Here is a 27,665-nt window from a genome sequence, read left to right as displayed (position 1 = left end):
GTAACAGTCATCAATGGTAAAATTAACACTCAATGAAATTTGTCTGAAATAAATTTATACATCTTCCTGTATATTCACCCTGGAAAAAAAACTGAGTTAATCCACAAGACATGATTTCAGTTAAGACTGAAAATTTATGCAGAATTTCCCTCTCAGAACAGAACATATTATTTAATGGCATTAAATTTTTTATTTAACTCCTTCCACTTAATAAAATTTGCTTTAGAAAGTTAACATACCTCTTTTGACTACAGTTCTGTCAAATTTAGGACCTAGAATTCATCAGAAGCTATCACTTACGAGATCAGTTACGTTTTTACAAAATAAAAGTGATACACTCTTAAATTAGAAAGCATTTTTTTAAAACTAGAGAACTAGTTTATCTGAAACTGATGATAAAGTTTTGTCTTCCTTTCTAGCTTATTTTAAAAACAAAACAGAACAGCAAGGTACACACTGCAACAGAAAACTTTTATTTAAAAAACAGTGATATTCAAAAAGCTACAAGAAATATTAGACTATCTGCTGATTTTCCTTCAAATGGCAGTGGACACTTCTAGGCACTGAGTACCAGAAAAATTAAGTAATTTGCACTGTTCTTCCTAGCCCAATTAAAAAGGCTTGCACTTTTCAAATTCCCAGATTTTGAGCTTCCTTGACTCGTGTCCCACTTGGGAATGAGGAGATCTGTCACAAAGCCAGAGTTTAAGATTACTGTATAAGCTCGAGGAACATATATGAATCCGGTATTTGGAATTCAGAACACATTATTCCTCAGCGGGACAACCATAAGTCTGAATTGGTACTTCTCCTGCAGATATACTAATCTGCAGTGTTATATTTAAACATGGAAGACATAAGTAAAATTGAGTGCCTTCAGCATTTGAATATAAGAAGCAAAATCTGCCTCTGTAATTACTCATAATGCACCTTAATGACACTGGATAGAGATCTAAAACTTCAAGTTCCACGTCTGCTACTTGTGTAAGACCACAGGATAACCTGCTCCCAGAAATAAGCAGTGGATGGAGAATCAACAAACTCTATCACTTACCCTATCCAAGCAAGTGTTTTCACAGCCCTCTGATCTCCCACATTTAGCTCTCCATTTTTATTTGTAAAGAAAATCCTTAAAGACAAACTGCATACACATCTTAACCCTGCAGGGGGCACAGAGCTCTCTGGCAGACACTTACTCTTTGTAATCAGTTCCTCAACAACTACCACAACATGAGCTTCACATTCTCACTCGGGAAATTTTCATCAACATCACGCTTAACATACCTATCATAAAACTCATATTAAAAAAATCCTATAGACTAGTGGGAGGCACATGGCCTCTAAAATTTGCACGATGTAGTTTGAAATCAAATACCTAGTTGTCTTCTTCAGCTCTGAACTATCAATATTCAGAACAACATAGAATCTCCAACTCCAATCCAATTTTGAATCACAGAATTATAAATTGATGGCAAGTGGTGCAAGCACCTCATTCTTAACACATTATCATATGACTTAAGCCATATTCCAAAACTAGTCAATAGCAGAACTAAGCCTAGAACCTAGATCATGTAATTCTCTTTCCAGAGCTCTTTCTGCCATCCCTTACCACCAATTTAACCAAACTGTATAACGTGGCTGGAAACTGATCTGCTGATCCAAACCAAAGAGGGGCACGAAAGCTACACACTCCACAGGCGGCTTAAGGAAGGGGATTGCAAATAGACCCCAAGAGTTCCTTTTTCTAGGTAAACTATTCTTAAATTTGCTCCATTACAAACTTTTTCTGGGCTCCCTTTTAATGCTATAGAAATCAAAAATAGCTCAAGAATTCATCTCTCCTTTTTTTTTTTTATTAAAGATTGGCACCTGAGCTAACAACTGTTGCCAATCTTCTTTTCTTTCTTCTTCTTCTCCCCAAAGCCCCCCAGAACATAGCTGTATAGTCTAGTTGTGAGTGCCTCTGGTTGCGCTATGCTGGCGCCACCTCAGCGTGGCCTGACAAGCAGTGCCATGTCCTCGCCCAGGATGCGAACTGGCAAAACCCTGGGCCGCCAAAGTGGAGCACTCGAACTTAACCACTCGGCCACAGGGCTGGCTCCTCATCTAAATGTTCTTGAGATTGATAAAGGCCAAATGTCTACACCAGCACTGTCCAACAGAAATTTCTGTAATGATAGAAATTTTTCTATATTCACGGTCCAAAATGGTAGCCACTAGCCACAGGTGGCTAAGTACTTATATGTGGCTACTGCAACTGAGGAGTTGAATTTTTAATTTTAATTAAATTTAAACAGCCACATATCTAGAGACTACCATATTGGAGAGTGCAGGTCTAGATAATCCCCATCAGAAAAAGAACTGGCTAATAAAATAATGAACACCGAGCAGCGTTTTTAGAGTACCTGCCATGGGCAGCAGCTGAGATAGCAGGAAAGAACACATCACTGTGCGTTCGTAACCTCTGGGTTCCAAATGAAGCCACCATTCCTCCGCAATAAGAGGTTGATGAAATCACATAATCTAAGTTATAAACACAACTCATCTGTAAAATGGGGCTATAAGTACCTGCCTTTGTGAGGACTGTGTGATTAAAATAGTTTGCATCTAGAAGCACTCTGCAAAACGTAAAGCACTGTGCAGAATTATATATCATCTCTATAACTAGTTCAGGGAAAGAAAAATATGTCTATAAAACAATCACAGAGCTATTCATTTAAGCCCAGCCTCAACAACGTGACTGAACCCCTGAAGCAATGGTCACATCACTGCCTCATGACAAGCAGATGAAGTATATAAAGAAAATGGTATTAGAATACACCAAAAGATGACTTACTTGTACCCCTACATTCCATATTCCTAAAAGCTAACTTTTAGCTTTTTAACAGCTAAGTGACATGAATTAAAAGGTAATACATACTGGCAAAAATCTGACCTCCTTCCTCTTAAAAAGGCAAAAGACAAAATACTGGCAAGGCTCCTTCACTCCAAAAGAAAAACAGTGAAACAGCTCTTTGCTGCCTGGCCACAGTTGACAACTATGGTGGTCCTAAAGAACAGCACAAGTCTGGGGATCTTTCTCCACACCCGGAAGATAGAAGCATGGCCTATGCCTATAGGAACATATATGATAATACCACTTTAAATAGTTACAGAATTTTAAACTTTTTACCTGTTTTCCTGAAGATTATATCTCATGTGATTCTTGTAATAATTCTATTAAGTAAATAAGGAATAGTCTGATATACTACGAAGCTGAAAATCATCATCAAAATTAAACAGAAGCACATGAATATTCCCATATGTGTATTCCTTTTATTCCTCTTATCTCAAGGGTAGTCCCCTTTGCTATCTCATGCTTATTACCATTTTTCTCTTTTCTCACTTAGGATCAGCTTTCAATCCTCTTCCTTCCTAATCTCTGAATTGTCTACTCACAAATTAAAATTCATATAAAAAAACTGTGGAGATAAGAAGTGGTCCAACTTGTTTTAAATTACCATCATTTTAAATCCGTGAAACAAGGGATAAATATGTAAGATGAGAATTTTAAATGATATAAATCTCCTAAGGAAAACAATTAAAAACAAACAGACATCCTAACTAAAAATCTTACTTACATTAATAAAAAACATTTAAATTGCTATGTTAAATAAAATCAGATTTTACCCTAAATTGAGGTAAATGATTTGTCAAGTAATATACCATTTTAAATTTCGTCTTAAAAATTAACCCAATTAACTGTACATCAAAAAGAATAACTTTCACTATATATAAATTAGAACACAAATTTAAAACAATTAACCCAGTCAAGAACAAGTCTTTATTACAAAGCTATGCTTCTTTAAATAAATGGGAAATGTGTCATTTTGGTAAGAAATCTGTTACCAGGATAATACTTAATATATTTAGAATATCTTTCCATAACAACAAGATAACTTCATTATCACTTTATCATCCATAATTAGACTTCAAAAGCAAGATATTTAAATGAACAGGAGTGTGACCAACTTCTTTTCTAAGAATATATCTGTAGTTTCAAAGGAATGATTTATGTGATTATCGTTTTAAGGAAAATTCAAATATTGAAATTTTGATGCTACAATTCAAGTCCAGTTGTTTTGGGCATTTTAACCTGAAAATGACAGTAGGTTAGAAATAAACTCTTAAAAGAAGCATTTAGTACAAGATGTGATTTTTGTTTCTGTTTTTCAGAATGTATATCAGAAAATGAATATTTAACATATACATAGAAAATATTTATTGAAATCTTTATAAACATCTATGAAGCCCCAAGAGGTCTCATATAAGTAACACTAGGCATCTTCATTTTCTACATCCAGACATACCACTATGAATATGGAAATGAACTGCTACTTATCACAAAATAGGAGCTGTGTCTTTATTAATTACCACTGCCATCAAATTTAGATATAAAAGAGGCACAAAAAGTTGAAAAACTTAGGAACTAAGATCAAGTCAGGGAGTGCAAATGCACATTGTCCTTTAATTCCGGAGAATCAAGTCTGGTGCTCCGTTATCGATTTCTAACTAGACAGAAAATAAATTCTGTGATTATCCCTTAACTGAAGAATAGGTTATAGAACACCAAAAGAGAATTAAGTTTGATTTTTGAGGAAAAAAAAATTCACTCAAATGCAGTGATTTTAGATTAAGTTTTAGGAACAATACAGAAAACAGAATCAAGGTAGGAGTGTCAACAATGTAAATTATAAACATCAGTCTGCTTATTAAAGACCAATCAATGCACTGTGTTACCATTAACAAGAAGGTTAAAATTCCAATGCTCTAGACTTTCCTGTGTCAGATGGGCACAGCTAGGAACCTAAGACTGATTTTAGTGTTTTGTATTCTTGTTCCCTCACACTTACCAAAGTTTCTATTATGCATTGTACCATACATATCTGACTGTAAAATAGTTTACACTGTAAACATCAAACATTTGGCCAAAAAAACAAGCCCTAAAATTACTAAAGCAGAATACCTTGTTCCTACCACTGTGTACACACTTATCTGTAGCTGGGCTGGCATTTAAAATTTCACAAACTATCCAGTAAGAATGATAAGAGAAAAGAGTTGACAAACCTGAAAGAATGGCTTCTTTCAAATATAGTAACATATGGGAGAACTTCCTGATATCATTCACCAACTCCTTGATGTAATCCGGATCAAAAATGGAGTTGGAACCTATGGACTTGAGCCCCATTTCAGAAGTTGTAACATCAGTAGAGAGCTGGCCTGGTCCCAAAACACGTTTTTTCTTTATCTTTTTCTGTTTGTGAGCAATCATCCTTTCATATCACGGTCAGAAAAACTGAAATCCTTAAGGGGGCAAGAAACAAAAGAGAAAGAGAAACACAAACACTACATCAACCAGGGGCAACATTACACTAGGTTTTCACAAATAGCCCACAGCCCACCTCAGTATTCTATTAAAAACAACAACAAACACTGCACTACTAACAGTAGCAGCTCCCATTTATTAAGTGCTAGTATTCTTGACAACTCTATGACATGCAAACAACTATTCTCTTCATTTCACAAGGAAGGCACATGAGGATTGGAGGTTAAACAACTTATCTAAGCTCTCAGCTGATAAAGGATGTACTGGTACTTAAACCCAGATCTGCCTTGTCGCCAAAATCCACGCTCTTAATAACTTCCTCTTAACTCCTAAGGTACAGAACTTTTTTAATTGTAAAGTTGTTCTGAATTGTCACTTAGTGGAAGGACATATTCTCCCTCCATGATATCATCTTCAAAAACAAAGATGAAAAATGAGCTTTGAAAAAAGAAAGACGTGTTTTCAAATTACTCCCCCATCACTTTCTGTGTGTGACCTGACAGGCTGTTGATCATCTCTTCAATTTGGTGTGCTCTTTACATTTAAAAAAATGGGAATAACATCCTGACAACACCTACCTCACAAGATTATTGTTAGCATTAGATGAGACAATGATATAGAAGTGTCCAGCAAATAAAAGAAGTTGAATTAAAGCTAGTTCTCATAAATAACATGCACATATACATTCTGGGTTACCAAGTTTCAACAAGAATATTCCTTTGTTGAAAACAAGTTCTAAGGCTCTCCATTAATCTGCCATACCCTGATTGGTGAACAAATAAATGTATGATTACCAGAGCAATATTTTTGGTAATTTCAGGATGGTATAGTTAAAAACACAATCTTTTGGAATGAGAAAGATTTAGATTTGAATCTTGGCTGAATACTTTCTAAACTCATAACCCATACAATTTGCTTACAGGCTCGCGTGAGGATTAAAAGGGCACACAAAATTAAGGCTTCATTTATTAAAACACCTAATCCTGGCACATATTTCAACTCAAGAAAATCTCAATTTGTTTTTTCTTCATCCTCACGTTTTACCTTTCCAGACTTAAAAGTCCTAATTTTGTTTGCATCTCTTGAAACCAAAAAGGAAATGATTGGAGGAATTAAATTAGCTCAAGGATTATCATTAAAACATTTTTCAAATATTTTGCCTTGAACATTTGGATACTTTCAAGTGGTAGAATTACTAAGGACTTTTGGGAAATTTACAACAGAAAGTTTTAGGTAACATTCATTTCCAGGTCAAGTGTAAGATATATTGCTGTAGCATTTATTCTTTCCTATACCTCACTCAACTCTATAGATTTTTTTCTTCCTATCTATAGCTCTTTAATGTACCTACTTCCATCTCTACTACAACGTTAGGTAAATTACCATCATTTCTTGTCTGAGATACTGTTACCAATTTTCTAGTGATTTCTCCACATCCATTCTTGTCCCATTCCAAATAGAGTGAGTAGACTTTTCAAAGCATGAATCTCATCCTGTCATTTTTCTGTTCAAAACTCTTCCAAAAGACAAGTGAGAAGCTCTGGTACACTACAAGGCTCAACATGAGATCTGGCTCCTACCTACCCCTGCAATGTCATTTGGAGTCACAATTCTTTCTCAACACTACGGCCACACACACACCTCCTTCTCACTCTTCCAACAATATTTGTTTACCGTGATCCACAGTAGGAAATAATTTTACACCATGAGCCAGTATACACGTTAAGCATGTTATGTTTGTGTGTGGTGTGTGTGTAGGAATGCATAAAACATAAAACAGATTCTGGCTAAGGGGCCAGGTGATGTACACAGATGTTTTCTATCCAATCCCATTTCATTTTTTTAAAGGCTGGTTGCAACCCACCAAATTGGTTTCATACTCGTAATGGGTCATGATCTAAAGCTTGAAAAACATCGACTGTTCAACTCAGGGTCCTGTCTATATGCAGTTCCATTTGCCTGGACTCCTTCCCCTTTGTTTACTCATTCTGCTCTCAGCTCAAAGATTACTTCCTCAAAGACACCTTCCAGGACCACTCTTGCCCACATAACCACCACCACCAAACTAGAGCAGAATCTCCTGTTGGATTCTTATACTTTTCATCACTGCATTTACCAAAGTTCAAATAGATGATTCATGTCTTCCTATCTAGACTATAAGCTCAAGAAAATCAAGACCATGTCTGTTTGCTAACCATGTGTTCTCTGCTCACAGCTCAATGCTTGGCTTAGGAGGGATGAGCTACTCAAAATTATCTGCAGAATGAATAATGACTTTGCAGAATGAATAATGGGCTTATAAATTTATAAAGCTTCAATTAATATTTACAGAAACAAAAATAGTTAACTCTGGATTGTTGCAGTGTTTTGAATGGAAAATACAAGTGGCATTTAAAAATTTATCTTTAAAACAGTATGTTTAAAAAACACCACACATATGAAGTTGAGTAAAGGCAAGATTACATAAAATTGAAATCAGAGTTGAGTTGGATTTCTATTATTGTTTCTCTACTTCTGATTATTAAATAAGGTGCCCAACACTTCTCTGATAGCTTTTCAAGTTCCTTTATTCAATATTCTTGTTCATCTCAAATTATTTCTGAGAATGCAATTTCTACATCTAAACTAGTTTCAAAGCTCACAGTAATGCTTAAATGTGTAGGTAATTTCTAAAATGAACCTAGGACAATTTTTTGAGCACTATCATTATAGCTGGTCTCCCCACCAACAACAAAAAAAAACACTCAAGTGCCTTGTTGGACAGCTCTTTCACAAATGACTAATTAAAACTAACCTCACATCACTTTTGCAGCTTACTTAAGAAAGTCACTTTGATTAATTTTGATGGCTTTTAGTTTAGTAAATTAGAGAACTGGTCATTGTCAGTGGTAAAAAGATGATTATAAAAATTAAAGACGTGTATCACAAGTTTCAAATAAAACAATTCACCTATCTCAGCAAAGAGTTTACTTTAACTAAGTGTCCAATTAATAACCCAAAGTTGTAAAAAGTGTTTCAAAAATGCTTAAACTTTTTTAGTCAAGACTAAGAAAATCTGTAAAGAAACAAGCAAAAATGGTGGGAAAGGGAGGAGCTGAAAAGGAAAATACGCTACCTGTAATCAGCATTATGGTGAGTAATGTACTGATTTTGTTACATACACTGTACTTTTCATATTTCAAACTGAAAAAAGGAAACATTATGGTTGAAAAAAATTTTTAGTAACATAAAGCTAATCCAAGCTTTCATAAAACTGAACTACGATAATGAGAAAGTTTGGAGGAGACAGGCTTTCCAAGATCATCCACACTAATTTTCCCATGTGCCAGAACGAACATCCTCTAGTTGGTGGTTACATAAAACGCAGTTATTAACAGATTGCAAATGGCAATTTAATTAAATGAGATAACAATACAAAAAGCACTTAGCAAAGTGCCTGGTTCATCATGAAGACTCAGTAACTGTTAGCCATTATTACTAGCAGTGTTTACTGTGGGAAATTGTTTTTAAATATATTTAAGTAATGAACAAGATGTAGCTTCACTATAACACATCTGTAGATTGAGAGCAAGAACTATAGAAATGGAAATAATTCCAGAAACTTAACTAACTTCGTGGAAACCTACTAAATGGCTTCCAAGTGAAGTTTGAACTGTGCAAACAGACTGTTGAGCAAAATATTTGTGAAACTCCCCTAATTCTCATGCACCTCTTCAACTCAAAACCATCACCATTAAAATCCTGTTTTATCCACTTGGCAAAGAACTTTGTAGCAAACAAAATTACTGGGCAAAACTACTTTCTCTGTATGTTCCAAATTCTAAGTAATACGTGCATTATAGATGTGAACGCTAAGTTCCCAGTACCCCAAAATGTGGCTTCTCTGACTTCAGTAGCCTGTGTTAATCAAGCCCCACGTACCTCCTCGCAAAGGGATCCCTATAGAAGTATTTTCATTTTAGCCACTGGGCTGTCTCACTGAAGTGTAAAACTGCTCCAAATATCTGTACTTAATAGTTCCCATCTTACTATTTCTACCTCTGGAAAAACCGCCAGATATTTGAGAAGTCTGACATTTCAGCACAATTTCTGATTTGGTAAGAATCTACTTAAAGATGCTAAAAAAAAATCAAAAAAATTCATTCTGGAGGTCTTTGATTATATTTTTTAAAAGCATTTCCCACAAACAGAATAAGGGCATGTCAAAAAGGTTTATCAATATCATGCAAATAACCGTAATTTCTAAAGAAAGACGTGCAACACACACACACTTCATTCCTGTGCAGTCAGAACCCAGCACGTTTAAAAAAGAGGAAGCTGCCCAACCTCCCACGCCTCCAAAATGTCTAGCATTCCTGGCAGGCAGGGCTCTCCCTGACCAGCTAAAGCCTCCCAATGTCAAACAGCACGTACCCCATCCCAGGATTTAAATACAGAGTGGGAAAATGGAGCAACCAAAAAGGGCGGCAGACATTACAGTTACGGACAAAGGATACAGGCACAGAGAAAGATAGGGAAACGGGAAGGGGCGCTCAGCTCCCACCTTTAGCAGCTAAAAGTCCTGCCCTCCGAAGAGGTATGAGGTCAATTTCTTCTTGAGAAAGAGAGTAAAGAAAGGTAAACACGGATACACGAGGCTCGTCAGTCACTAGGGCTCCAGCTTGAAACATCTCAGACTTAAGCTCATCCGTCAAAATGAAATTCAAAAAAACAAAAACCAAAGAACCGTCAAGCCCCAAACACGTCCACAACAGAATTGGGAAAAACCAGTAAGACTTAGGAAGCCTTGGAACCAAACACCCCATCTCAGCCCAAAAGACAGAGGCGAGGAGAACTATGCCCCACGGAAATCTTAAGACGCCCCTTGCAGGAGAGCCCGCCGGAGGGAGGGCTGCCGTCAGGGAACAGCGAGTGGGACCGGGATCCGCAGCTAGACCAGACTCGGTAGCGGTCAACAGTACAGATTCTGGAGCTGAACTCCGCAATCTGCCAATTACTAGTCTGTGTGCTCCCCCACGTTTTAACCTCAGTTTCCCCGTGTGACAAATGAGTTAAATAATCTGGGACCTGTCCTGAGGAGTAAAGAAGTTAAAATGTGGAGCGCTCTTAGAACAGGACGCGGACCGGGGACGTGCTGTTTGCTTTTCTTATCATCGTCATCATCGGCTCAGGCCACCGCTTGTGCCCTCCCTGCTCCTCCGCTCCGACCGCGCCCCCCGCCCCGCTCGGACCCCTCCCCGAGGACCCCGGCCCCCAGCGCAGCCCACAGCCGCCGCCGCTCGGGGCCGCCGCGTGGGCAGCCCGCACGCTGGACGGCACTCGCGGGCGGCCGCCGCGGGGGACCCAACCCCAAGCCGCAGCCGCCCCGGCGCCATACTCACCGCGGCGCTCCATCCCGCTCCATGCCCCGACACTCAGGGCCGCCGCCGCCGACGGCTGGAGCTCGCCGCCCCCATCCCCCACGGCCGCCGACGCCTGGCCGAGCCCCTGCCGTCCCGAAAGCCAGCGCCACCGCCACCGCCCCGCCGGCCGCGGCCGCCCCGCCCCCGGCCTCGCCCCTCCCACCGGGCCGCGGCCCGCCCCCTGGGGCCCAGCCCATTGGCCCGCGCGCGCGGGGGGCGGGGCAAGGCGCCCGCAGCAGGTGGGGGCGGCTGCTGGCTGTCAGCTGCGCCGCAGCCCCCGACTGTCCCCTGCGCGGCAGGAAGTGTTAGCCACCCCGTGCGGCTTGTGGCAGGACAGGCGGAGCGAACCTTAGGAATAAGTCACCTGATGACTAGAGCTGGCTAATACGAGTTTCTCGTATGAGCAATCTACATTTCTGATGAGATACTTCTTTTGACCACCTTGTTGTTCCCTCTCCAACTGCTTTAAGAAAACAAAAACAGAACAAGCCTCCACACAGGTGAAGTGTAACACAGACCTGGCTCAACTCCTTTTCAGAAGAATGAAACCAGCCAACTACTCTGCCCTCTGTAGAGGGTAATATTTTCCACTTAGACCTATATTACTTTCTTCAATTGCACTCTCAGACTCGCTCAGAATGAGAAAAATGTCTGAGAAAGGTGGAATAACTAAAGAAAGCAGGAGGGGCTGAAAGTACATAACTCCCATATCCTACTACTCACTGGACAAGCAATATCATTTACCTCAGTGCTGGTACATTCGGAAAGAACTGATGGAGAAACAGAAGGCACGTGGGGAGGGTGACTGGGTAGTGGTGGAGGCAGACAGAAAAATTATCACAGCTGGGAGAAGGCAGGAAAAGACACAGGAGAGTGTGAGAAGAAGTAGAAAGAAAATTGGGGTGCAGACACAGGGGGCGAGAGAGAGGCAAAACCAAGGAAGGCAGAAACTGGTGAAGGCAGGAAGAGAAAATAAGAACAAGAAATAAAAGAGAGAGGAGGAGACTATCTACTTACAGAGACAGAAAAAGTGAGCATGATGGCGCCAGTAAGTGAAGTAGTGAGAAAGGGAGAAAATACTCCTTGACAAAGAGAAGAGGAACATCTCTCATATCTTTGAACCCTTACAAGAAAAACAATGTTGAGAAAATAAAGCAAATTTGGCCCCTCAGCTGCTACTTGGAAAAGATAAATACGAAAATGCTTAGCTCCTTGGTGACTTTAGCTCCACACTGGATGTTTCAGACTCAACTTAAACAAATTTACCCCTTCAAGCCCCAAACACAACAGTACCAAGGACATGGCACAGATATTCAGGAAACCTCCAAACCAAACTGTCCCGCTAACCATACTTAAAAAGAAAAATGCACCTTGGACTCTCACCATGAAAACTGTTGATGCCCTAAACTGAAACAAACTAATTAAGAGGAGAGGTGGGAGGTCCCCAGGCCAAAATGGGGCTGCAGCAGTGCAACCCTAATTAATCACATGTAAGGTTTGGGGAAGAAATATGAGGGAGTCACTCAACCTCAAACACCCCCTTACATCTATTTTAACATACATTAGTTATTCTGTGCTCTTATCCACGATTCCCCTTAATAAAGACGATTGTGTTCCTTGTTAAAAGTGGAACTGGTGGTATCACTGACAATGTTTTGAAAAAGGTCCTGATGGGGAGAAAGGGTATGTGGGGTGGAGGAGGTGGTGTGACGGGGACAGAAAGGAGCACACAGGAGGAAGAGAAAAAGCAGTGAAAGAGAGACAAACAGAGATGTGAGAGGGTGAGAAACAATTGCAGAGAGAGAGAGAGGAAAAGAGGACTGAGGAAGATGCAGAGATAAGTGGAGGCAGAGGAAGACAAAATAAGATGGAGACAGATTAAGGAAGATAAGAGAGGCACAGATGATAAAGAGAGAGAAAGGGATCGAGAGACTACCCACTGACAGAAAGGGAAAGGGACACCTCTCACACACGAGCAGTTCCAGAGAAGTGAAGCCAATCAGGCTCCTACCTCCTTACCTGGAAAAAATAAACGTGAAAACCCCAGGCTCCTTGATGACCTGGGCTCTACAACAATTTTGCAGACTTAATTTTTACAAACTTACCTGTAGTTAAACATAACTATACCAAGATCAAAAGCACTAGAAATACTGAAGACACCTAAAAATGAAACATTCCTTTAAACCCCACTGGAGGAGAATGATACACCATGGACACTCACCATGGAAACCACTGATGACTAAACTGAAGGACACCAACTGGGAGAGAGGAAAGGATTCTGAAGGCCAAGGAGGGTAGGGGCAGGGCAACCCTTAGGGAGCTCAAGGGAAGAAAGTCTGCCCCTTGGATCTGCTCTGGGTTAATCCTAAGACCCTTCCTACCAGATCTACCTCCAAACCACCTCAAAACAGCCAACTATGGTGCACAGAACCTGACACAGAGTGGGTCTTCAATGAAGAGTAGGTGGTTACATTCTAAGTAAGGTTATCTGAGGGAAATGTTGAGAAGTCTCTCAACCCCAATTCTTCTCTTGGATCTTTTAAAAAATACATTAATTGTCTGGCATCTTCTCCACCCTTCTTCCTTAGGAAGGAGGCTAATGACATTTGGGAACATTCACAAAAATAGTAGTTTCACTTTTAAATTAAAAAGGTTATTTTATTAATCCCCCAACTTGCATTTTGTTTAAAGTAATTTTATATCAAAAAATAAGTTTCAAGTATGAAAACTACATTATTGCAATATCTTTCTGCAAATTCAAAATTCTTGGTTTATAATTGAACTGTAAAGTGTTCAAAAAAAAAGAAAAAGTAAAACCATCTATATATCTATTGTAGAAGTCCAACATCTTAAAATGTTGCTCAATAAGTTGCAGAAAAACATTTACAGAAGCAACATATAATTGAAAACAAACTACTTGTGTTTTTACCATTTTATATGATTATTGTCTCTGGTATTTTTTCCTTCTCAAACAGAAATTCATATCCTCTATAATGTTGTTTTTGAGTCAGCCATTCTGTGAAGCCTCAACTTGCATTTTGTTAAAATCTTCCTTTTTTTTTTTGTCCTGCTTTTTCTCCTCAAATCCTCCAAGTACATAATTGTATATTTTAGTTGTGGGTCCTTCTAGTTGTAGTATGTGGGACACCACGTCAATGTGGCCTAATGAGCAGTGCCATGTCTGCGCCCAGGATCCGAACCGGCGAAACCGTGGGCCACCAAAATGGAGAGCGCAGAAGACTTAACCACTCGGCCATGGGGCCGGCCCCTAAAATCTTTTTCATGTGTTCTCTGCAGTGTTAACATAGTCAGCATTGTTATTTTTGCTAGACAGATGTCTTCTATTCCTGAAATTGATTCTGTAGTTTAGGTAGTCTACTTTTCATAACAGAAAGTGGGTCTGAAAACATTTTATAATGTCTGGAAACATTGTTTGTTGTCACAACCAGGGAGGAGGTTGTACTGACATCTAGTGGGTAGAGGCCAAGGATGCTGCTACACATCCTACTTGCACAGGAGAGCACCTTCAAACCTCCCATCTCTACCCGCAACAGAGAATTATCCGGCCCAAAACGGTCAATGGTGTCAAGGTTGAGAAACCCTGATCTAGACACAATTACTACTTTATAAGCAATATAGAAGACAGGAAGTGCCCAGCAAAATCTAGACTGTGGGCCATTTTATAGAGCAAACAACACAATTTCTTAAACAAATAAATTGCAAGGTAAAAGATAGAAAGAAAAACCTCTATATTAAAAAAGAATTAAAATTTTAGATATATCTAAAGTGCAGGAAAAATGAGACCAGATTTGCCCTTCCACTATACTGTTTTTAGACACTGGACTACAGACAGCACAGGACTGTGATCCCTGAGATGGGATCACAAACAAATGAGGTAAACCTACCACTGCCCCAACTTTCTGCCTGGAGGCACATTCTAGACCATGGCACAGGAAGAGGGAAGCCAGGCAGAGCATGGTAATCTTGCTAAACTGAGGAGACAGGGATTACAGTTTAGGGAGACTGGGGAAGCTAGAATCTGTAGAATAGAGTGCAAGAAAGGAAGGAAGTAGGCAGAGGAAGAGCTCCAGAAATTTGCATTGGCAATTCCTTAATTTTCTTGTTGAATACAAAGCTGTGCATGGGTAGGGCGGAACTCCACAAGGATGGGCAAAGAATGTCCAGAGAGCAGTAGCTGAACAATTCTCAGGGCTCCCACAGGGCTGGGAGACCTCTGAGTTTTCATCAGCCAGAGTAGAGAGACCTATTGAACACACAGGGAGAGATCCCAGAAGGGCATGTGTTAGCAGTACATCTAATCCAGCCCTATTAAAAATAGTATTCTAGACTCACCACAACAAAGCTTCAAAACAAGCCTTATTTTGTAAATTCCTTTTAAAAAAAATATTTAAAACAAAAGAATAACAATGTGTGTGGCATTTACAAGATATACAGAAGTAAAACGTATGACAACAGCACAAAGTAAAGAAGGAGGGAAGTGAAAGTATATGGTAAAGCTCTTATATTACATGTGAAATAGTATAAGATTATTTGAAGGTATACTACAATAAGTTAAAAATGCATATTAAAATATTCAGAGATACAGTTAGTAAGCCAATAGTGGACACAAATGGAATTTCAAAAAATTAAAAGAGGCATGACGAGAAGAAAAAGAAACAAAGAACATATGAGACAAATTAGAAACAAACAGCAAGATAATAGACCTAAACCCAATCATATAAATAATTACACTAAATATAAATACTCTAAACACCACTACAAAGGCAGAGATTGTCATACTGGATAAAAAAGTAAGACTCAGCTACATACTGCTATAAAAAACAGACTTGAAATATAAACACACAGATAGATTGAAAGTAAAAGAGGCAACTAGACTTTTGGTGGTGAATACAGCATAGTCTATACAGAAGTCGAAATATAATGATGTACACCTGAAATTCATATAATGTTATAAATCAGTTACCTCAATAAAAAAAAGTAAAACAACAGAAAAAGATACACAATGCAAATACTAACCATAAGAAAGCAGAAGTAGCTCTACTATATCAGACAAGAAGTTTTACCAAGAATAAAGAATATTTCCTAATGATAAATGTGTCAATTCACCATAAAGACATAATCCTAAAAGTGTATGCACCTAAAAATAGAGATCCAGAATATATGAGGCAAAAACTGACAGAATTGTAAAGAAAAATAGACAAATCCCATTGACAGTTAAGATTTCAACAATCTTCTCTCATTAACTGATAAAACAAACAACAGAAAATCTGTAAGGATACAGAAAATTTGAACAATGCTATCAACCAACTTGATCTGATAGATATTTATAGAAAATTCCACCCAACAATAGCAGAATACACATTTTTTCAAATTCACATAAAATATTCACTAAGATAAACCATATATGGGACCATACAACAAATCCCAATAATTTAAGAGGGCTGAAATCATATAGTGTATATTCTCTGACCCAAACAACATCAAATTTGCAATCAATAACCATAAGATAATTAGGAAATCTCCAAATATTTGGAAATGATAAAATCTACTTTTAAATAATCCATGGGTCAAATTTCCACAAAGGAAATTTGAAAATACTTTGAACTGAATGAAAATGAAAACACAATTATTTCAAAATGTGTAAGTTACACAGCAAAAGCCGTGGTCAGAGAAATACATAGCTTTAAATGCTTTATTAAAAAGAAAGAAGGGTCTAAATTCAATGATCTAAGCTTCAAGAAGCTAGAAAACAAAGACCAAATTAAACACAAAGTAAATAAAATGAAGAAAATAATGGCAAGAGTAGAAATCAGTAATACAGAAAACAGACAACAAAGAAAAATCAATGTAACTAAAAGCTAGTTCTTTGAAAAGATCAACTAAATAGATAAATACCTAGCTAGACTGATCAAAAAGTAAAGAGAGAAAATACAAATTACTAATACCATGAACGAAAGAAGAGATATCAGGACACACCCTACAGATATTAAAAGAGTAACAAAGGAATGTTACAAACAACTTTGCCAATAAATTCAACAACTCAGATGAAATGGAAAAATTCCTTGAAAGACAGAAATGACCAAACCTAACACAAGAAATAGAAAATCTGAATAGCCTTAAATGCATTAAAGAAATCAAATTCATAATTTAAAACATCTCACAAAGAAAACTGCAGACCAAGATGGCACACTGATGAAATCTATTGAGCCAGATAAAATAATCCTACAAAAACTTTCAGAAAACAGAAGAGGCAAGAACACTTCCCAACTCATTTTATGAGGTCAACATTACCCTGATACCAAAACCACACAACACTACAAAAAAATTACAGGCCAAATTTCTTAACACAGTTTAGTTAAGTCAAATCCAACAATATATAAAAAGGATAATACATTATGACCAAGATGGGTTTGTCCCAGGAATACCAGCTTAGTTTAATATTCAATAGAGAAAAACATGTGATCATCTCAATAGATGCAGAAAAAGCATCTAACAAAATTTTGTACCTATCAAGATTAAAGCAGTCAGCAAAAGAGGAATAAAAAAGAATTTCATCAACCTGCTAAAAGACATCTACAAAATATCTACAGCTAACATCACAGTTAATGATGAAAGAGACAATGTTCCTCCTTATGATAAGGATCAATATTGTTACTTAAGAAGGTCTTAGCCAGTACAATAGAAAAAGAAAGAAAACACATTCAGATTGAAAAGGAAGAAGTGAAACACTTTATTCCAAGTTGACATGTTTCAGTACCCAGAAAATCCTAAGGAAACTATAAATAAGCTACAACTGATAAATGAATATAGCAAGATCACAGAATACAAGATCAATATACTATAACAAATTTTATTTCTACATACTAGCAATAAACAATTGGATACTGAAATGTTAGAAACTAATACCATGTATAAAAACATCAAAAAATAAGATATTTTTAGGAATAAATTTAACAAAACATGTGCAAGATCCTAAATTTAAAACTACAAAAAATTAGTGCAAGAAATCAAAGAAGTGAACAAATTGACAAGCATAGCATGATCATGGATTGGAAGACAACACTGTTAAGACTTTAATTTCCTTCAAATTGATCTAGCTTCAAGAAATCACAAACAAAATCCCTCCTGGCTTTTTTGTAGAAACTGACATGCTGACTATAAAATGTATACAAATATGTAAAAGATCTGGAACAGCCAAAGCAATTTTGAAAAAGAACAAAGTTGCAGGACTTACACTGCCTAATTTCAAGACCCACTATAGGGCTACAGTAGTCAAGAGAGTGCAATATTGGCATGAAAAGAGACACAGACCAACAGAATAGAATAGAGTCCAGAAACAGACCCACATATAGACAGCCAATTGATTTTCAAGATGTGCCAAAGTAATTCAATGAGGGAAAAGGTAGTCTTTTCAATAAATCATGCTGAAATAACTGGATATCCATATGAGAAAAAAAATAATCCTCAACCCTTACTTCACAGCATACTCTAAAACTAACTCAACATGTATCATAGACCTACACACATAACTTAAAACTATCAGTCTTTTAAATTCAAGAGTTGGAGGGTGCAGCTGCCCGTTCTTACAAACAGAAGTTTTTGGGCGACACAACCATGCCCAATCATTTATGTATGTCATTAACTGCTTTTGAGCTACAACAGTAGAGTTGAGTAGTTGAGGTGCTATAGCCTGAAAGCCTAAAACAGCTACAATCTGGTCCTTTAATAAAAATTTTGAGGATCCTTGTTCTAAAAGAAAACATGGGAGAAAATCTAGGGAACAATTTCTCAGATAGACAACATAAAAGAAAACATCAGTAAACTGGACTTCACCAAAATTTAAAACTTCTGCTCTTTGAAAGACAACTGTTAAGAAATGAAATACAAGCCACAAACTGGGAGAAAATATCTGACAAAGGACTTGTATCCAAATTATATCAAGAACTCTAACAACTCAATAATAAGAAAACAAACAACCCAATAAATTAATGAGTAAAATATCTGAACAGACATTTCACAAACGAAGATACACAATTGGCCAAGAAGCATATGAAACAGTGCTCAACTTCATTATTATCAGGGAAATGCACATTTAAACCACGAGATACCAATAAATATCTACCAGAATTCTTAATTTTAACTAGACTGAAATACCAAATTTGGAGTAGGATGTAGAGCAACAGAAACTGTCATACACTGCTGCCACACAAAGTACACAATCACTTTGGAAAATATCTTGACATTTCCTTATACAGTTAAACATACATTTACCACACAACCCAGCAATTCTACTCTTTTATACAGCCATGTGTTGCTTAATGACAGGAATACATTCTGAGAAATCTTAAGCAATTTGGTCACTGTGGAAACATCACAGAATATACTTACACAAACCTAGATGGTATAACCTACTACACCCAGGCTATACGGTACTAGTCTTATGGGACTACGTTGTCTACACGGCCTGTTGTTGACTGAAACATCATTAAGCAACATGTGACTGTATACCCAAAAGAAATGAAAACATACATTCACCCAAAAACTTGTACACAAATGTACATAGCAACCTTCTTCACGATAGTCAAAAAACTAGAAACAACCCACATATCCATCCACAGATAAATGGATAAACCAATTGTGATCTGCAGCCTTACAGTGGAATACTACTTAACCATAAATATCCATGATATGGCAAAAACCATGGATGAATCTCAAAAGTATTATGCTAAATGAAAGAAGTCAGGCAGAAAGAATATACACTATATGATTGCATTTACATGAAATTCTAGAAAAGATTAACTTAACCTTTAGTAACAAAAAGCAACAGCAGTTGCCTGGGAACAAGGGTTGTGGTGTGGGGGTAGGGGGTGTTCCCAATGAGCATGAGGAAGCTTTCTGGAGAGTTGGAAATGTTCTATTATCTTGATTACGGTGGTGATTACATGGGTGTATACATTTGTCGAAACTCACTCAAACCTCACATCACACTGGTGCTCAATGAATATTAGATAAATCAAAAGTAAAATTATAGGATGTTCTGTATGACAAAATACCTTCCATCCTCTTCCTTAGAAAGGAAACCTATGGCATTTGAAAACTTTCTCAACAACAAATACTGGAAACTTTCTTTTTCTTTTGCTGAGGAAGATTCGGCCTGAGCTAACACCTGTGCCAATCTTCCTCTATTTTATATGTGAATCACCACCACAGCATGGCTGACAAATGATGAAGGTCCACGCCAGGGATCCGAACCTGTGAACCCCAGCCACCAACGTGGAGCACACCGAACTTAACCACTACACCACGGGACTGGCCCCTGGAACATTTTTTAAGAAAAAGAAAAATTCTTATCTAGGGAAGCAGAGTGATCAAATAGCTCTTTTGCACATCAGAGTAATAATAAAAAGAAGGAAGTACAAATCCTCCACAAAAATCCTCATCATATCAAAACGTGTTCCTACCCTTTCTTTTAAATCTCCTTGTTTCTCGAGGTACAAACCTGTCTTTTTGTGTTGACTCAACACCATGCTGGAGGTGAGGTGGGAAATTAAAAACAAACAAACAAAATAGCCTTAAAGCAGAATCATGGAAGCTGATCGATGACATTCTGGGATGCATTAGAGATACCAGCAATTCTGCCCAGAAGGGCCCTTATGCCTTCTGTGCTTATTAAAATCATTCCCTTAACTTCAATCTCACACAAAACATCACTTCTTCAAAGATGCCTTTTCATTCCCTCCACTGAAAATAAATTATCCTTCTACTTTCCTCCAGGATTTCAACATACTTTTCTTGGGTAACCCAAGACATTTTGCCTTGGGCTCTATTTATTCGGAATGGTCTACTTCTACCCAATAGACTGAAAGTTCCACAGGACCCTGTCTAATATTGAATGGGATCACAGGAAATTTTCTGAGAGAATGCTGAATGAATCACCAATGGTGCAGGAATGAAAATCCTTCCAGGGTGCCTTCTGGGCACGAGTTTTGTAACATAGTACTAATGCCTAGGACCAACAGCAGCCTTTGTGGAAGCCCACATTCCTAGGTCAAGGGCTTTTACAGCTGGGAGGTGAGGGCGCTGATAATCTACGCAGATGTTCTATTTTAGGGAGGTAGGCAGAGTGGGAGTGACCAGCCACGCAGATTTGCCGAACAGTGCTTTCTTCATCTCAGCCAAAGTTCTACTTCCTGCCCATTTGGGGACTGAAACATTTTCTACCCAGGCCTATCTTACTTTCCTTCAAGTTCACTCTTAAACTCTTAGAATCACGAGACCAGAGCTGTTTGCACCATAAAGCTAATGGAGCTCAAGCGTTAGGGTTCTGCACTTGCACAGCTCATACCATCAGAAAGCACTTCTCAGTCAGTACCCATTCCTGGCAAACTGCCTACTGAAATCTCCGAGGAAAGGGATCTACAGCTCGAAGACTCTCGTAATTTGTTGTGATTTCTTTACTCATTCTAAATACTTTCACATCTAACTTTGAATTCTTTTTCTTGAAGAGGAAACCCCCTCTGCCAAACTGAATAAGGGGCAAAGTTGATGCCCAAAAAAGAAGAGGAAAGGAAAAAGTAAATGTGGAAGAGAAAGCTCCTTGGCTCTTCTGGCTCCACTGCGGTCTTGGAACTTTCACAAAACACCTCCTAACACCCCAAGAGATCCACCCTTAGAAGATAAAGAATGTCAAAGATCCAAAAATCCCTATGTGGGGGGGCGGGGGGGGTGGGTGGGAGGGGGTGTAAACAAACCTCACAAGTCTCTAAAGAGGGTGGTGGTGAAAAAGCAAGACAGACCCTGGACACGTCAGAGGGGCTCCAAGACAAGGACGGCCAAAGGAAGGACGGCCAAAGGCAGGCCGTCCTCGAGCACAAGCTTTCCATCATCGGGTCCTGGGACATCCAGGGAAACAAAATCACAGGGATAGGTTTTCCTCGTAGTAGCCGCAGTCCTGTCAATTCCTATTTTGCAAAGCACACGACTTGCCTAGGACCAAGGCTGGGAAAAGGTGGACGGGGCAGGGGCGGAGGAGAATGCTGAAGGGACAGCTACAGGGGGAAGAGAGAAAAGGGGCAGGGGGTGGTGTGGAGAGAGTGACAGAGACGCACCAGAGGGGGGCACTCGGATAGAAAGGGAAGGAGAGTGCTTTTCTATCTTCAGTTTCCCCCTCCCCAAAATAATAAACAGCCTGGGCCTAGGTGAGGCGACTTGTGATAAGAAAAGGTAGACATGGAACACGAGATATCTGTTATTTTATCTCAGCCCTTGCATTTGTCAGGCTGAAATTTCAGAAAACACCACCCAATTTCCAAAAAGATTCCACGTGAGGAAGGCGAAAGTGAAGACCCCTGAAGACCTGGTGAAGGAAACCAACGGGGAGGAAGGGGGGAGGGGAGGAGACCCTGAATTACCCAAGGAGCCAGACGAGGGCGTGTGGTTAGGACAGGGAGAGGGGCTGCAGGACTTTCGGGGGGCTGGAAAGGGAGAAAAGTCCGCTCGGCGAGCCTCTCCCGACGGCCCGGGCGGCGTCGCCTAACTCGGTGCACCCATCCCGCCCCGCGGGGTCCGCGCACCGCCCGCTCGCGCCCTCGCAGCTCCCCCGCTCCGGCCGCTCCCCCCGCCCCGCTCGGACCCCTCCCCGAGGACCCCGGCCCCCAGCCCCCAGCGCAGCCCGCAGCCGCCGCCGCTCGGGGCCGCCGCGTGGGCAGCCCGCACGCTGGACGGCACTCGCGGACGGCCGCCGCGGGGGACCCAGCCCCAAGCCGCAGCCGCCGCGGCCCCACACTCACCGCGGCGCTCCATCCCGCTCCATGCCCCGACACTCAGGGCCGCCGCCGCCGACGGCTGGAGCTCGCCGCCCCCATCCCCCACGGCCGCCGACGCCCAGCGGAGCCCCTGCCGCCCCGAAAGCCAGGGCCACCGCCGCGCCGGCCGCGGCCGCCCCGCCCCCGGCCTCGCCCCTCCCACCGGGCCGCGGCCCGCCCCCTGGGGCCCAGCCCATTGGCCCGCGCGCGCGGGGGGCGGGGCAAGGCGCCCGCAGCAGGTGGGGGCGGCTGCTGGCTGTCAGCTGCGCCGCAGCCCGCGACTGTCCCCTGCGCGGCAGGAAGTGTTAGCCACCCCGTGCGGCTTGCGGCAGGACAGGCGGAGCGAACCTTAGGAATAAGTCACCTTTTACGTCCTCCAGCAGGGAGCAGGTCCTCTGTGTTGTTTAAGCGGACATTTCTCAGGTGGACGCTTTACATTCCTTCCGCTCAGGAATCCGGTCTTCAACTTGTTTTGTCCACCTTCTTCCTACATCGTCATTCTCCTTTTCGGAACAAAAATACATTTTGTGTTTAACTTTAAAACTGCTCCACTCTTTCTCTCTTCGACTGATTGTCATTTTCAGACAACTAAATTACTCAAAACATCAACTATTATGTACAGTACCTGTTTCATAGAAGTTGCTCAATAAATACCGTGAAATGTATGTCCCCCTACTTGCATCTTACCATTAAATGCTCCTTGAGTAATGGGACTCATCAACACCGTGGGGAAACGAAAAAACCTAAGTTAAAGTATTTATCTAGATGTTGGATCACACATCATATATGAAAAAGAGTACAGCGTTTCTATTGAATAGTTAGAGTATGGGTTAGTAACACTTAACTCTGACAAGAATACCCTTCCTGTCGTCTATGCTGAGACATAGCAGGCACTCTATGAATATTAGCTGAATAAATGGGTAAAATTATGGGAAGGAAATTTGGAAAAGTTCCTCAAGTTCATCCTCCCCTTAAATCTTTTTCAAAATATATTCAAAATCTGCCATATTTTCCACTCTCCTTCACTGGTCAGGAGGAATATGATATTTGAAAACATTCTCAGAGAAAGGTGGTAATTCAATTTTGCAATAAAGTAAATACAATTATTAACCAAGAAAGAACGAACGTCAAAAATCTGTTATCTGGGACAGGTGGCTCTTGTGTTTGGTAAAGAAAAGAAAGAATAAAGAGCAATACTTCCACCGAATCCTGTAATGGTGTTCCAGCACGTGCCGTTACAAGCCAACTTGTTTTTTATCTGTAAATGCTTCTTGGTTAATGTGGCTCAAGGTCATGGCTGTGGAGGATGAGGAATCACAGGCAAACAAACAAAAAATCAGAGGCATAACTGGATACTGGATTAATAATGAAACATATATGACAGATGGTGTAGTATTGCTATTTTATAATTACAAGATGTATTAATAGCACATAGCCACTCTGACTATTGAAATGTTCGTCATTCTTTCTGTGATAGAATGCCACCTCTGCTCTGAAGTCTTCCTGTTGTCCTCACTGAAAATCAATCATCCTATTTGACATTACATGGTACACAGAATCCTATTCTTGCGACACTTGTTCTCATGCAGTATTTTACTCGGTAGTGTTTATTTATACTAATTAGATTGTGCAGGTCTACAGTATTACATTATGTGTTGGGTCCTGAAAGGGCTCCTACTAAGTATTTTCTGGAGGAATATTGATGGAATGATCAATGGGCCCAGGAATGAAAAATCCTTCCAGGATACATTTGTTTTAACCGTAAGCTCTGCTCAAGCTGTTGTAACTAGTGAAATCAAATGCAATGGCCACAAAAACCACATGCCTTAAAGCAAAGCTTGTCCCAGCTACCCTGTTTCCTATGGTGAAGAGGCTGATAACGAAGGTGGTGGAGGTGGGAGCTCAGCCCCACAGGAGAGTGCAGCAGACAGGGGCTCTTCCTCTCCGCCATGCTTCGACTACAGCCTGATTCAGACAACTCAACATAATCCAGCAGACCTACCCTATTTTTATTCACTCCGCAAATATTTATCGTTTACCTCCAACATGCCAGGCATTGTTCTAAGCACAGCGGTTATGTTAGTGAACTTTAAATCCACTTTCAGACTCTCCTCGACAATGGTTAAATGCCTGGGAGAGGGGAAGAAATAATGGAAGTAGGCAGGGGTAGCCCAAATGCAGGCAGGTGCCTGGTCACTGCTGTTGTCCTTGACCCTCACTGCTGGAGCATTTAGAAAGAACCATGGAGAGCCCGACAGGCCATAGTGAGTACAAAGGCTCCAGATTCCAAAGTGGACAAAACTCACCAAGCAGGTTATTAATCTTGATTCCATAATGGTTGTAATTGAGAAACAAGGAATCAATTCAGACAACATGCTGGAAACAAATGTGAAAGACTGTGCAAACATCCAAGAATTCTGTGTTGTCATGAGGAGAGGAAACTGAGTGAGACTGAAAAAAACACAGAGAAACTCGAGTGTGTGGATATGATATCATACTCATTTTATGTCTAGATTAAGGTATTACATTTCAAACCCCAATTTGTTTATGTTACTTTAAACTCTCTGATACATGATGACATAAACCTCTGTGCTTGAATCACCACATACCGTGACCTGATCTAATGTCCTAACAAGATGTGTAACAAACTCTCCCAGTAATTAATGGTTTGTGCAAGACAATACTATTGGCCTAAAAAATTGAATTATTGATATTGTTGTAAATAATGAGGTGATGATGACAGTAATAAAAACTGGCTCCTCCCTGGTTTATTCTGTGCTGCACATTGTCTAAATTATTCTTTATATTTGGTACACCATTTAGTCCTCACAGCAACCCTGTGAGGTACTATTATCATCCCCATTTTACGGTGAAAAACTGAGGCACAGAACAAAAGAAGTTCAATAAACAGTTTCTGTTGGACTTAATGAAAATCGCTGTTAAGATGAAGACAAGTTTGACCATACTTTTCTTGGAAAAAGATAGTGGGTAGTCACTCTTCTTGTTCGTCCTCTGCCACTCTGGCCTTCTTGCTGTTCCCTGATACTGTAAAGTCCCTCTCCCTGGAATGGACTCCCCCAGATGTCTACGTGACTTGCTCTTTGCTCCCTTCCACTCTCTCCTCAAAGGTTCCACATCATTGACATATTCCCTGACCAGTCCGTAGAAAACAGCATTCCCCCACTTTGCTGTTCACTGTCTTCCTTGCCCTGCTTTAAATTTTGCCATAGCATTTATCCCTCTACTGACTTCGTAATGTTAGTAGTTTGTGTATTTTTTATTTCCCCTCACTAGTGTGGAATGTAAGCTCTGTGATGGAAGAGACTCCGCCTGTTTTAAATGAGAAGGTTTAAAGAAAATAACCGTGCATGTGCCCAAATACTAGATTTATCTTTTGAAAAGATTAGTTTAACATTTTGAAAGTTTTAATCAGGTAAGAGAACCATATTGCTTTGTTTGACAGAGATTTTACATTAGCTGCTTGTAACCAACATACTAACATGTGCCAAGTTTAATTATTTCACCCAATCTTTCTCTGAAAGACGTCCATAAATAACTCTAGAATCTTAAATTATTTCCTTCTTTTTTAAAGTGGAGAGGTAAACATTTTCTGCTACAGCTTTTCTTTCATCTATTCCACCAAAGGCTGACTAGATAAGAAAGCAAATACAGCTCCTCCTCACCTGTGTGTTCTGTTCAATGGATGACGCTGTGCTTTGGAGCCCACCGTGCCATTTGATCCTCACGAAAACCTTGAGGTAGGAAGATGAGATCTGTTTTTCCCAAAAGAATATCATTATTTGCAGAGTCGGAGGAATGTTAGAACTCATCTGCTCCATTCTCCTTTATTTTATAAGGAAAACCCAGCCCAGCTTTCCCAGAGATCACATGGTTAGTCATTGGCCTAATTAGATTGGAAGCAAGGCCAGGGCTCTTTCTACACTGACTGATAGACTAAGGCTTTAAAATGTCTGAAAGACTGTGAAATTAGTTTGGAGCACCTACCCGAATCATTTTTAGCTTAATGTATACATATTTAAGCTATATTAAAATGTTTAAATATGAAATTTGTTCTACGCATTTACTCTTATTATTTTGGAGGTCTAACTTATTATGTTAACAAAAAATAATGGTCCTAAAAAAACGGGTGGCTTAGCATGGAATCGATGAGGAGCTTGGTTTGCTCTCGAAGTAGAAAGTCATCCTGAGGCATTCTGGAACGCATGCACAGATTACTGCCTTTCTCTTAGGGAGAAGGCTGGCTGGCTTTAGGAAGGCCTAGAGCCCAATGGAAACATTGCTAATCTCTTCTTTATCTACCCACTGAACAAATATTGCTGAACCTTGAGAAACAATGCTACCACTAGGGCCTTTAATGAGTGTTTATCTTTCTAACTGCGTATTTATATAGGGGTGGCTGCCTGTGGCATGCTTGCCAGAGGATTGGGAAGTGACTGCTTGTAAAAGTTGAAAAATATTTGGTTTTACAAACCTGTTTCAGCAAAGTCTCCTTTTAAGTTCATTCAAGAGGACATTACCACAGCATCAGAAGAACTGTTATTATCCAATCGTTTAGATACCTGGATTTAAAGGATTTTATTCAGAAACTATCTCAATAGCTGATAATCTGGGACTTAAATTAGAAGAAATAAAATAAATAAATAAAATACAGGAAAAATCACTATGAGTTGCTAATCCTATAATATTGCTATCTTGAAATGTCTATAAACTTTTCTTCAAGACCGTGAAAAGTATTGATTGATTATCATTGGTGGATTGATATCCTTTGCCACTGATGGATTTGACATGTTTATTATGCTTGATGACATATTCAATTTAGAATGTTCATCAGTGTAACTAAATTTTGTCTGGAGCTACATGGCACTAGAGTATATGAGGTCACAAATGTAACCGTATATCCTACTAGCCAAAAAAACTGATGAAATACCTGTTATGTAACACCACTGAAACTATCGGCTTAGTGTATGCAGGGTGGAGGACAGATGGAATGGCAAACAAGGTGTCAGGACAGTAAGTGCCTTGCTTAGGAGTTAGCCTGACTTGGGCTGCAAG

General features: G+C 39.7%; 1 protein-coding gene across 8 annotated transcripts in view; it reads right to left on the bottom strand.

Moving 5' to 3' along the window:
* The window catches only part of ARHGAP29 (Rho GTPase activating protein 29), a 76,807-nt gene extending 49,635 nt beyond the window's left edge, over positions 1-27,172 (bottom strand). For 3 of the 8 annotated variants that reach the window (XR_011439342.1, XM_070268699.1, XM_070268703.1), the window contains exons 1-2: positions 22,578-22,738; positions 5,107-5,343 (exon numbers count right to left, since the gene is read on the bottom strand). Coding sequence is in view for 6 of the 8 variants with exons in the window: in XM_070268699.1 (XP_070124800.1) it covers positions 5,107-5,311 (205 nt within the window). In the remaining 2 variants the exon portion in view is untranslated. Of the gene's footprint in view, positions 1-5,106; positions 5,344-10,746; positions 11,065-22,577; positions 22,739-22,956; positions 23,096-26,275; positions 26,447-27,084 lie in introns of those variants that run through there. The other 5 variants (XR_011439341.1, XM_023641601.2, XM_070268702.1 and 2 more) reach the window with 4 other exon arrangements.
* Between the last annotated feature and the right edge of the window lie 493 nt (positions 27,173-27,665).

The sequence above is a fragment of the Equus caballus genome, chromosome 5 (assembly GCF_041296265.1).
Source record: "Equus caballus isolate H_3958 breed thoroughbred chromosome 5, TB-T2T, whole genome shotgun sequence".
In the NCBI taxonomy this organism is placed as follows: domain Eukaryota; kingdom Metazoa; phylum Chordata; class Mammalia; order Perissodactyla; family Equidae; genus Equus; species Equus caballus.
This window is presented reverse-complemented; position numbering and strand designations above follow the sequence as displayed.